This window comes from Vidua macroura, chromosome 3 (genome assembly GCF_024509145.1).
Source record: "Vidua macroura isolate BioBank_ID:100142 chromosome 3, ASM2450914v1, whole genome shotgun sequence".
In the NCBI taxonomy this organism is placed as follows: Eukaryota; Metazoa; Chordata; class Aves; order Passeriformes; family Viduidae; genus Vidua; species Vidua macroura.
The window spans coordinates 27332712-27345553 of record NC_071573.1 but is presented as its reverse complement, the minus strand read 5'-3'; the positions used below and the strand labels follow the sequence as shown (position 1 = coordinate 27345553).

At 34.6% G+C, this 12842-nt stretch overlaps 1 protein-coding gene across 2 annotated transcripts in view; it reads right to left on the bottom strand.

Moving 5' to 3' along the window:
* UBR2 (ubiquitin protein ligase E3 component n-recognin 2) overlaps nt 1-12842 on the bottom strand; it is a 55337-nt gene that overhangs the window by 2405 nt on the left and 40090 nt on the right. For both annotated transcript variants that reach the window (XM_053973032.1, XM_053973031.1), the window contains exons 31-46: nt 12537-12630; nt 10874-11035; nt 10440-10537; nt 10130-10202; nt 9180-9328; nt 9037-9092; nt 8508-8604; nt 6510-6577; nt 5872-6007; nt 5161-5251; nt 4248-4378; nt 3502-3610; nt 3207-3263; nt 1632-1709; nt 1185-1355; nt 412-513 (exon numbers count right to left, since the gene is read on the bottom strand). In XM_053973032.1, coding sequence (XP_053829007.1) covers nt 412-513; nt 1185-1355; nt 1632-1709; nt 3207-3263; nt 3502-3610; nt 4248-4378; nt 5161-5251; nt 5872-6007; nt 6510-6577; nt 8508-8604; nt 9037-9092; nt 9180-9328; nt 10130-10202; nt 10440-10537; nt 10874-11035; nt 12537-12630 — 1672 coding nt within the window. The remainder of the gene's footprint in view (nt 1-411; nt 514-1184; nt 1356-1631; nt 1710-3206; nt 3264-3501; nt 3611-4247; nt 4379-5160; nt 5252-5871; nt 6008-6509; nt 6578-8507; nt 8605-9036; nt 9093-9179; nt 9329-10129; nt 10203-10439; nt 10538-10873; nt 11036-12536; nt 12631-12842) is intronic.

Genomic DNA, 12842 nt, shown 5'->3' with positions numbered 1-12842 from the left:
ACATAGGAAGCAGAGATAGGAGTTAAGACAAAGAACTACCACATGGAATAAAAAAAATATCATAGTATTTCCACTTGGTACCAAATTAACACAGGTTATAAAAACAAATGAACTAGATACAAATGAAATTTTCAGCCTTAGTTTCTAGTCAAATTCACAGATGCTAGAAAGATTTAACTAAGCAGTTTTCAAGACAACTGTTTTTAATTTGGGGAAGATCATCCATGAAATATTTTTGACCTAAACCCACATACTAACATTAAAACATCTGAACTAGATACAGCAGCAATATCAAAAAATAATGTTACTAATATAATTAAAATAAATAGATAACATAAAAAGTTATTTTTCCTAATTATGGATAGTTCTATAATTCCTGTCTTTAAAAGATGCAATTTAAAAAATATTTACCTGAGTCCCTGGTCTGTCTCTCCATAGTCATCAAGATAAGGAGGAGGATAAAAACAGCCCTTTGTTTTCCCAGCTAAAAATAGCACCTGACATTCTCGTACTCTGGAGAGAAACAGAGAGATTTTTAGGTATTGATTTTGAGGTGGATAGTGTCTCATACTTTCATTGACACTGCTTTTCCAGTTCTTACCTACTTTCATTCTGTATAATCTGCACGTACAGATTTTTAAAAGCACATTTTTTTAAAACTACATTTCTCATTCTCTTCCTGTTATAACTCCTCAGTAGCAGTTAAAAACAATGTTGTCTCGTGTCTTAGTATCTGCAGGCTGTGTAAAATACTTAAGAGAACTACACGAAAATAAAACTATTTTGCTTCTCATTAATCTTTGCCAAAGTGAAAACAGACATTATCTAACCCTTCCCTGTATGCAGGAAGACAACTAAAATTAATTTTTATGTTTTCACGAGCAATAGCAGCAACAAAACCAAAGTATTCACCTTCATCATTTTGTAATACTTGAGTAGAAATAAATGCACATGTAAAACAAATTCCCTTGAAAATGAAATTTGAACTTTCTTTGAAATTTTATTTTCAAAGCAGCAACCTCCAAACCTTACACCAAAGCATAGGAAGATGAATACACTTTAATTTTTAGGCAACCCTGTTGTTAACAAAACACTGCCTGCAATCACATATGTAGAACTATTAATTTAATGACTATACACACCATCTAACCCAGCAATGATAGGCTAGGTGTTCAGCTGCTTACCTAAGGAATATGCCCACTCCAGAACCACAAGTGTATGTATGTGCAGTACAGGCTCCAACATCTTCCCCTTCAAGTTCAGTCTGACAGCAGTAACTCTGAGAACACAGCATGGTCCCACACACAAGGCACAATGTTGGGGCTCTGCTTTTGTCACCACCTGATTTTGGACACCTTTTGTTAGGGAAAAAAAAAAGAAAAAGAAACCCACTGTATGTGTAAACTCCAGACAGTAAAACAATTCAGAAGTACTTTTGAACATTTATACAGTTAACAGCTAAAATTTCTATTTCACTGTTTCACTGAAATACAGGGCAGTTTTGCTGATAAATGCTATGTGTCCTTTATGATTCCATACCCAACTTTCTGAGACTTTCAGGTTAAAGGTTTCCCAGCTGATGAAAGAAGCAGTAGACTTTGGGGTGCTCACTGTAATTGCATGCAACTTACGAGAAATTGGATGCTTGGTTAATGAGGCAGCTGTAGTCATCCGGAAGGTCTATTAATTTGTTGGATTCTCTTGCATAGCTAGAATAAAGCAATCAAATCAGCACTCATATTTCAATGAATAATACACAAACGACTTCAAATTCATTCATGTTTTCCTGACTCATCTAAACAGCATCTGTGAGTAATTAATTTTTTAAAGTTTCCCTCTTTTCTGCCATTCTTTGAGTAAAATGGTAGCACATAAAAAGACAAACACAATACATCTCTCAAATAAACCACCTCCCCTTTTCTTAGTCTTGTTTTTTTATGAATTTGAGAAAATGCAGAGGTGGAAAATACATGTCATTTGTATGTATGCTTTTAGCAAACCTAATTAGGAGGTCACTACAGATTTAAAGAAATATTTTTTCTCTCCCGTATAAGTTTGTTTGTATTTTCTTTTTGTCACTAATATTGAATGGAAAACAGTCTGACTTTCAAGTTTAGGGAACTTGTATCCTGAAAAGAAGGAAATATGCATGCCATGAAAAGGACCTATTTAATGTCAAATACTTACATATTTGAAATATATTTAAAACTAACAGATACTATACACAAAATTCTAATAATCTTCAATTCTAGGAATAATGCAAATTAGACTGTGAAATGCAGACAGAAGTTTGTAACAGAAGCAATGTACAAGGACATGCTGAGAGGAAAAAGAAATTATCACTGTCAAGTTAGACATAAGCTTGGGAAGAGCAGGTAAGAATCAGCAAAAGGAACACATGGAAAAGATCCCAACTAACACATGTAGCAAGAAATCAATTACACAACCAGAATACTCCTACTGTGTAAGAAATTCTGTTAATGGTCTGGTGTTTCACAGATGAAGTGATTAATTTTTATTTTTATCACAGCCTTATTGTATGCATAATGTTAAAAGATTGACTTTATGTATTTAGCACAGGAAATGAAAAGGCAGGGATATGTTTTTAATGACAGCACTGTGAACTTCACATTCATTTCTAATTATTAGGATAATTGTTAACCACTATTTTTACCCAGCCTTCAGAAAGAACAACACCCTAAATGCTTTTCTACACCCACTAAGTATTAAATGCATTCTGAATTCAAAGTAATTGTGCAGCAAGAACAAATGTATGAAAAGCTCATTTCCTTTTCAGCAACTGACTCGGTGTTGGCTTTACTGAAGGAATTGGATTCTTTAAAATGACTATTTAAAAAGCTCTTCAATGCCTAGTATTTTTAAAGAAAGGTTATACACATCTTTTAGCAACATCATATTTTTTGCATCAGAAGGTACAAAGTAATAGGAAACATGAGATGCAATTTAATGACTTCTAATTCCTGGACATCAGTCTAAATAAAACCCCACTATTAAACTTTGCCTTTAAAATCTACTTATTTAAGCAATATTAAAAAAAAAATCACTTTTTCCCTAATATTTTTATCATTCAATAAAGCAGAACAGATATTATGTTATTATAAACACTGAATAGAAAAATTATTTGGAGAAAGCTGCAGCATTAAAGTTTTTCCCCCTATCTCTGCTTAAAATCGCTTTATGTTTACCTGATAGCATGTCTCTTGCCTTCCAGGTATCTTTTTACTTCATTGTTATTGCACCAACTATAAGAAAAAAAACTGGCTTTTAACTTCAATAGATGCTAGAAATATAAATAAGCAAAAAATCCAAGGTACATCTATTAAAAAACCACTACAACCAAAATGGTTTATCTCAAAACACTTTCATAAACATTTTTCAAAATCTGATTCACTTCCATAGGTATTCCTGGGAGAATACTTACACTACTATCTTGTGCACATTCTCTATTATATTAAAACTAAGCACAAAAACACAACTCACCTTTCTATTAATGTGTTCAGAATCTCACTGTTTTCTTGAAAAAGGCAAGTGAGGTTGTTTGGCAAGGAGAGATAGCTACATAAGTGTTCAAACTGATTTGCTCCGTTTACTGAAAAACAAAAAAGGTGTAATTCTCATAACTTCATATTTACAATGTTTATTATGACCACCTTCAGATTTACATTCTACCCGACATATGCTATATGTGGAGGACAGTAAAGAATGTTACCAACATTGATTATCTGGGGTGTAACATAGTGAATTTACAGAGATATAATAGAATTGTTTGGATTGGAGAGCACCTTAAAGACAATCTCATTCCAACCTCCCTGCTACGGTGGAGAGACCTTGTACTAGACCAGGCTGCTCAAAGCTCCATCCTACCTGGCCTTAATATTAATTATTACCAGAAGCTGATTGAATGAAATCAATGCAAGCAAAAGCAGGTCTCATTTGAAAACAGCAATCCATAGGAGCTTTGAAACAATCAAAATTTCCCTTATTAACAGAATGCAAACAAACTCTGTTTTAAGTAATCTAGAATGGCATTTACCTCTATATTAAAAATACATTTTAAAAACAAACATTTTTTTTTTGCCTTTTTCATTATGCTGATATGATGCCGCACTGGTAACAAGCCCACATCCATTCAATCAGCTTCTTCAGACAAGAGTGTTTAAATGTAATTCATTTTGACCATTAATGTTTATGTCTTGAAAACTGATTTAATACAAAGCAGACAATACCTTGAATTTCCGAGGGTGCTGGGACTCCATTTAAGTAATGAAAAAACAAAGCAGAACATCTCAGAAAAGGCATGATTCCAGCTTTTAGATTCCTCCACAGGTGCCAGCCTGAGGAAATTTCTTTCAAGGCACTTAAGGGAATAAAAGAAAGAAAAGTTTGCTTTTATTTAATCATTTACGTTTGAGAGATATATTTAGTAAGTCTTCAGTCACACTGCATACTAAATTACTGACTTTAGCTGAAACAATCATTATACAAAGTGTTTATTTCAAAGCAAACTCAAAGAAAAACAACAAACTAGAGATTCAAAAAAACGTAACCAACTGGGACGGTAATTTAAGGAGAATTCTGCATAACCATTTCAGATCACAGAATGGTTTGGGTTGGAAGGGACTTTACAGACCATCTCATTCTAATCCCCCTGCCATGGGCAGGGACACCTTCCACTAGACTAGGTTGGTCTGAGCTTCATCCAACTTGGCCTTGAACACTGCCAGGGATGGGGCATCTACAACTTCTCTGGGCAACCTGTGCCAGTGCCTCAACACCCTCACAGGAAACAACTTCTTCTCAACACCTAATTTCATCTAAAACCTACTTGCTTTCTGTTCAAAGCCATTCCCATCCTAACTGTACTCAGACACTGCCAACTCCAGATTCTGAAAACTGACTAAAAAAATTGTTTCCAAACACAATCTTCATGAGTGGCTATCCTCCTGATCACAGATGAATTTGCAGGAATAGTTACTTAAGTGACGCTAGAAGTGCTGGATTAGAAACAAGATGTAAGAATTCCCAAGTTAAAAGTGTCATCTTTGACAGCACTAGTATATAGGATTCAGTCAGTAGTTAATTTTCAGCTCAGGAGGGAGAAAAATAACATAAAATTTTATCAAAAGATCATGGTTTTACCTTCCTGTACACTGGCAAAGAAATTTATATAGTGTAAGGACAGCTACTTCCTCTTCACTGTTAGTGTTTTCTTGGTCCATGCCATTCTCTTCTGAAGAAGAAATAAGTAATTAACAAATTGTTTCATATATACATGTTTACATAACAAGAATGTATTTTTTCAAGTTCTGATAAGAATGCCCAAACTAAATGAAGTATTCCACTGAGACAGAATATGATGCACTGGAGAGCAGTTTTCTGCTGCACATCTTATGTGGTAAGTTTGTGCTATTGTCAGCTCCAGTGAGCTGCTGGTTTAGTTGTTCAATTGGTTTGGTTTCTTGACATACTTGCTTGGAGCTCTTTGCTTTTTGCAAACAATGTCTTTTCCAGCTCCTCTAGCCAGGAGATACATTGCTAACTGCAACTCATTCATCTGGCAATGCCTAAGCCAAGCCTGCAATAAACACTTCAGGTACTGCTACAGTAGCTAGAAAGACAGGATTAATTAATAGCTGTGCTCCAAGAAACTCCCGGAGTAGAGCAATAAAGACAACGTGACTGAACTTTGATGAGTAAAATTTATCAATACTCTTTGTGGGCTCAAAGACAGCACCAACAATTCTATTTTGTAACTGTAAACTGCGCACATTTACCAGCAGCACCATAGCTTTCTCCTAAGTAAAGATTGGAGGAATTGTTTCAATAGAAGTTGAGACAAAGTGGCATTACCTGTTGATGAGGTAAGTAAAATTTGTATTATGTGTGCCATAGTGACAAGATGAAACAGGTGAAGATCTCCAGTGCCAAGACTAACCCCTGAAAAATCCTGACAATGTATGGCAGGGAAAGAGAGCACCAAGCTTACCTGTGAAAGAAAACAAGGAAGTTGGTATATTCCTTTGCCTTTTGAATCATCCCCTTTTCTCTGCAACTACACCCCTTGGAGGTAGCATACTACATAAGGCTAATTTTTAAGCTAGTTACACAGACATTATTTAGGAGAACAACAATTATCTATCAGGAAAGTGTTGAGTCCCTTTGGTTTTTTTGAGTTTGTTGTTTTGTTGGGGGGGGGGGGTTGGTTTTCATGTATTTTGGGGTTTCTAACAGACAGAGTATGCATTATGTCTCATCTTTTAATTTATAGAAAAGAATACTTTTATTCAATAATTTTAATTTAATACTTTTATTAAGAATACTTTTATTAAATTTTAAAAGTCTTCAGAGTGTATTAAGTAGTGAAAAAATACTAAAAACCTGAATATTTTGAAAGGCTCCTAACCCAGAGTAAAGAGAAAGTTTTTAATAGTTTTTATGTAGTGCTTACTGGATCAAAACATTATTAATATATATTAAGAAATACTTACCAATAAATGAAACATGTCAATATCAAGTATGCAAGGAAGATTCCCATTTTTTTCATTAGGCACCAGTGCTAAGTATTTTGGAGAGAAAAAAAATATTAATTGAACATTTATACATGAAAAGATTTTAGTGTACTTCACTTAAAAAATGAGAGCCAACTCCTTCATTTACATGCTTAAAGAACTTAAAATACAAATGTACCTGTTTTGGCCAGAGTCAATTCAAGAACTGTTCAACATTATTGGAAAAGAGTCTTGACTTCTTTATTGCACTAAAACAAAACAATAGTGACTAAACAGGAACACTGATGGTTGTCTCCTGGACAGCTGCTCAAATAAAACTCGTGCAATTTGCTTAACTTCACAAGACTGCCTGAACGTGCCTTACACAAATCATTTGCCTTACTGACTCAAAAATTCATGGCTACAGTCTCTTCAATTTATTACTTTATCTCTAATTAAAGTAGAGCTAGGTGTTGGTCTCTCTGTGTAGTCTTTACAATAACCACAAAGTATTAACCAAAGCACTCCAGCTGACAATAAAAATTCATACACTTAATGAATTCCAAGCAACTTCGTCTAAAAGTAAACACAAAATTCAGTGTTTTGAAAAACATTATAAGACATTTTAAGTAACAATCAAGGAACAGTTGCTTACTTCTTTAGTCCAAGCAGTAAAATCTGATTTGTAATAAAGCTACAGCTCTGGGTATATTTTACAATGCAGCTATAAGTATTAAGCTGCCAAGTTAAAAACACTACTAGATTAAAAAATAGTCTCATCATGACAACTTAAAAATACTTCAGTCGAAGAGTGCTGCCTTGCTGGCCAAAAAAATTGAGAGCTGAAGATATGTGACAGTTGGAAGCTATTTCTATTAGCAAACATTTCACCACGATTCAGATTTCAAATGCTTTTCCTTTTGTCAGCATACAGCCACAGAACTCAACTCAAAAGTGTGAAAAATGTCTGTATCAAAAACATGACCAGAGCAAAAGGACTTCCAAAACCAAACTTATTTTCAAGAAATCATCTTTATGTATTGTTTACAGAATATAGACAGATCAAAGGCTCATAATTTCCAATATTGTTCCTAGCTTAAAAAAACAAAATAGAAGAAACTTTTCCTTCATAAAAATAAAAGCAGTACAGTTGCTTCTGTCAGTTGGAAGGTAGGAGAGCTTTGAAGAAATATTGACTCAAATTTTCAAGAAAACCCAAAACACTCAGAACACCATATATTGCAAAGTTCCCATCAAACAGTCAGCAGCATTTTCTCTTCTGCTTCACATAGAAAACAGCTCAACCATTACTGCTACAAACTGACGTCAATTAAGTTTTTCCCCATAAAGCTGCCAACTGTTTGCTGAAGTAGCTGGTATCCATCTACTAGTAATTTCACTGTATTAATGCATTTTAAAAGTTTCTCTGCTCTACTGACTGGAGACGTTAAAGTTATCCCATTTTATAATACCCATTCAGAACTGTCCTCTCATGGGCAATTACTTCATTAGGCTGAACTTCAGACTTTTCATCTGTATCTACTAATGCTTCAAGCTTGGAACATTTTGGCTTCTCTCATTAAAATTCTCAATTAACATATGACATTATAGAGTAAGTCCTGTCCAAGAGAGAGAAGTTTGCAGATATATTACAGACTTCTGCAAATACCCTTTCCACACTACATTAATCTTAATTTCTTCATTTTTAAAGCTCCAATGGATTATTTTTGTGAAGGACCACATTTCCTTCTCATTTGCTCTAGGTATCTTTTGCTAATGAAGAATCAATAGAACTCTTTAACAGCAAAATATCCATGCTTCGCTTGGAGCTGCAGTCCAAAAGAATGTCTTTTTTCTTGACACGACACATACAGGTGGAAACAGCAGCTCTCGGTTTATTACTTAATACCACTACATAAAATAATCTTCTAATCAGTACTAACAGTCATTCTGAAAGCATTCTTCACAAAAAAAAAAAGTATAAGGTGGCAAACTCACATGCTAATAGAGTACAAAAATGACCCTGTACTGCTGAAAGAGATGAAACTGTCCAGTGAGCTGCTGCAAATCTTGTTAAGGACGTAAGGCAGTCATCCTGTAAAAATAAAGAAAAAGAGACACTGTCACAGTTAATTAAGGTCTTCAAGATGAAAAGGTCTTTTGACTTAACAGCATTTTTTTCAGGCCTCTCAACTGCAGTTTATGGGGGCAGTTTGATTGTGTAAGTATATGACAGATACTTATGTTTATGCAAATATGCAAGTTCCTTTTGGCATTCTTATTTTGACTGTTACCACGAGAAACTGCAGCCTTAATAAATTACGTGTTTATAGGAAAAAAAGTAACAGTTTGGCTATATGTGTTTTAAAATAGTTTAATGATCAGATACAGATCAACTAAACAATAGGGTCCAACAAATAAAACTATCCAATAACCATAACTTAAAATGTAGATATTCCTCACTAATGAAGCAGAAGTCCCTCTTTTTTTCCACCAGTTCAGAGAGGAATTGCTACTTGTTCCTTACCTGTCGACAAGGTAAATGACCAAATAATGGCTTATCTTCATCAGCTAAAATTCGTTCTGGAAAAAAACCCCAAAATTAATTGTTGTGAGTTTAAACAGATTCTGAAAATCTCCTATTAAGGAGACAAATTAACAGATCAGTACCTATAGTCTGTATTGTGTAAGCACAGCTGCCCCAGCACATGATAGGTACACGTGGGTCTTCCTCATTTGGATGAACCTTCAAGCCTACTTTGTAAGTTGCTGTACCAAAAGTTGTCAGCATCTCTTTTATGCTCTCAGAATAAGGATTCCTGAAATAAAGAAAAAGTATTACTAATTCATTCTTTCCTCCACTGGCAGCATAGTACCTCTAATGATAAGCATTCACCCCACAGATGAACTACCGGAGTTTTAAAATTTAAGTGACAACTCTAATATCCTTCTTTGGATCTGGTATTCTGTAACCTCATTTTTTTTGTGACAGATCCCCAATTATTCTTTGATTTTTTGTTTGGAACCAATCTCATTTTTAGAGTTAAGAATATCTAGTCTTCAAAGACAATAAAGTCAAGGCTAAATTACAAGAAATGTGTGTGACTGAAAGCTAAATCTGTCATCAGCTGGGATAAGAGTCTTGCATTTTGTGTGCAGCTGGCAAACCAATGTGTGCACCACGTAACAAGTTTTGTTACTTTCCATTAAGTGAAGAGAGTGTGGATCCAAATGCAAATACACCTTTAGAGATGAAATTACACATTAACATTCTCTCCATTTCATAGTCTTCCTTCATGTTTTACATGTTGTGCTGGCTATAATGATGAATCCTTCATCCAGCTACAAGTAGTACAAATCTTAATCTTCATGCTGCAATTTATATAACTGCAGCATGTTTCTGCACAACGACTTAGCTTATTCACTTCTGCAATTCTACTGAATTACTTAGGACTTCTGGGATGGACTTCAATGTCATCATCATAACAATATTAACTTTTCTAATTAAAGTAAAATTGTTATATTTGCCCTAATTATTGAGACCTTCTAGCATTGAAGTTACATTCTACTTTCATGTTATGATTTCATGATGAATGATATGTTAATATGTAAATACATACTTCAGTTTGAAATTGGGTCTAAATCCTTCAGGTAATTGTAGCTGATCCATTTGTTCTGAATGACCAGAATGGCCTGTACAAACAAAAAGTAATAAATCATTGATTATTCACCCATGTGTACTTTCTACATTATAGAAAGGTGTGGAAGCAGTATCTGAAATTCCATCACCAGAAACTGAAATCCCAAGCTGTTCTTGCCACTTATGCCATCATCTTTCGACTCAGTTGTGGCAGAAGCAAAATGCTTGATCTTTTCCATGAATATAAATAACATTTTTGCATACAAACGTACAGATTTCTTCAGACTTACTTGCACAGTCTTCATTTCGTAGTAAATGCAGGGCTTTTACTTGCTGGGATACTGTTTTGATCCACTGAGTTAGGTTTGGTTGGCTTGAAAAGTCTAACCTGTCAAAAAAAACCCCCAAAAACTGTTAAAACAATCTGTAAGACAGAATTAGTATTTCATAAGCATTCCAACATCATTCATCTGTTTCTCAATGGGCTTTTTCTCTGCTGCCCATGCATTTTTCTACATTCAGTTCTTTTTCTGCAGGTCCTAGGCTTTCATAATATACAATAACAAAGTAAAATCCAAAAACCAAAATAAGAAGACAGGTAATCCACTTGAGTTTATCAGAACAGAAGACAACAAACATTCAGGAAGGTCTTCTGGGGTGTAGCCGGTTTGGCATCTTTGTTTTTTTTTTACATTTATTGACTACATTTATAAACCAAACTGACCTGTTAAACAAAACCCTTGGTGGAGGAAGCAGAGGAATAACAGTGTTGCTCAAGCATTCACAAAGTGGGCAAAGGAATTCACCATTTTCTACATCATAACTTGTGTGTACTCGTAATCTTTGTTGTCTTCGTTGCTCTTTTGCTTGGACTGCATCAAAATACCTTTAGAAAAGAGAAGACATTAGTGGCAAATTATTATTACTTGAACATGGAAATTAAAATATTCTCAGGAAGGCACAGTTTTGCCTTTCCTTAAATATAGATAAGATTATTATCAGAAAGAAAAACCTCTACTCTCTGTCTGATAAAGTATTAGTGCTTTTGGCTGCTAAAATCTACCCTAAAGTGCTGAAGTTCACAGGGCTGTTAAAATAATGTTTAACTCTGAACTGTACATTTAAGGGAAAAGTGGATGAGGCAGAGAGAAGTTGAAGCATTAAAAAACCAAAACCAAAGCAAACCAATAAACAAAAAAAACCCAAAACACCACAAGCAAACAAAGGCCCTCAAACAAACAAAAACCACTAAGAAATAAAGAAACAAACAAACAAAACCAATAAAAAATGCAAACCAAGCCAAAAAACCCAACTAATTTTTACATAATTTTTTAGGAAGATGCCATGAGCATTATCCTTGGGTGTTTTCTATTACAGGCCAAAACCAAAACAGCAGCAGCCAAAAAAACTGTTGGCTGAACCCTCTATGAAAAAGGAACTGAATTCACCACTTTGCTAAATGTAACTGCTATTCCAGAAGCCTCTGATGTGGTTTAAAGCATGCCCAGTGATGACCCCAAAATGATCTGAATACAGGCACCTACAGGCATTTCCAGGAGATTATGGTAACCACAAAAGACTGTACACTAGCTATACAAGAAGATTAAAAACCTATCTTCAGTGAGCAGTGACATCAAAGACCACAAATGAAACCTGTGTGTGGTAATAGCCACAGAATCTCTGGGAGCTCCTAACACTCTTCATACACAAGGCAGAATCTGAAATTAGGCACTTCAGAAGCCATGCCAAGGAGCAAATCAAAGTCAGAAGCATGAATGGTTTGAATTTGTCACGTGGCATTAGCACCACACAGCACTAAGCATGTTTATCTGCCTCCAAAATCAAAGAATAAAAAATAACTGCAAAAGACTATTAAAATGCTAGGAAACAAAGGATAAAAATGAGTTTATGTTGAAGATGAACTTAAACTAGGTCACTGATGTCTCTACTTCAAATTAAATCTGTTGGAGGAATTAAGAGTGCAAGAGATGCACTGTCATATAAAACCTCAGCAGAGAGCAGAAGAAGCAGCAAAAGCATGCCTAGCAGTGAACTGCAAAAAAAACCCCAAAAAATCTGAGCTCCAGATATATGTGCACCACAGGGAATTATGCATCAGGATAAACAAGGAAAGGGAATGAAAGCTGCCATGTATGGCTTTGGACTCTTCTTTACCAAGATGACATTAAATGAAAATTATTTTGAGTATGTTTACAGCATTTGGTTTCTACTCCTTTTTCTCCAACAGAAAGCTGTTTTAATCACTTCCTGAAATTCCTTTTCAAGTTTACTACATGGTAGGAATTTTGCCATTAAAATTAGTGCAATTAGGCAAACTGATAACATAACATGTTATTTGAACTAAAAACTTAAATATAGCCTTTTACCTTTGCCAACAATGAGCATGCATAATATGTCCACAGCTACCCGTGTGTGTTCCACATGACAGATCTGGGTGCATGAATAAGGGGTCATACTTTTCTGTATTTAAAAGAAAAGAAACCAAAGAACTTTGAAATAAACATTTATAAAAGACTTGATGGCAGATGAATGTTGCCACATTTGCATTATTATTTAACTTTATCACAGAAGAGTAGTTCATTTGGTGAAGCATAAAACACATTACTAATCTGTAACAGCCTAAACTGTTTAAATTATTTAAAAGTATCACTTTACTTTGGTTTGAGTGTATT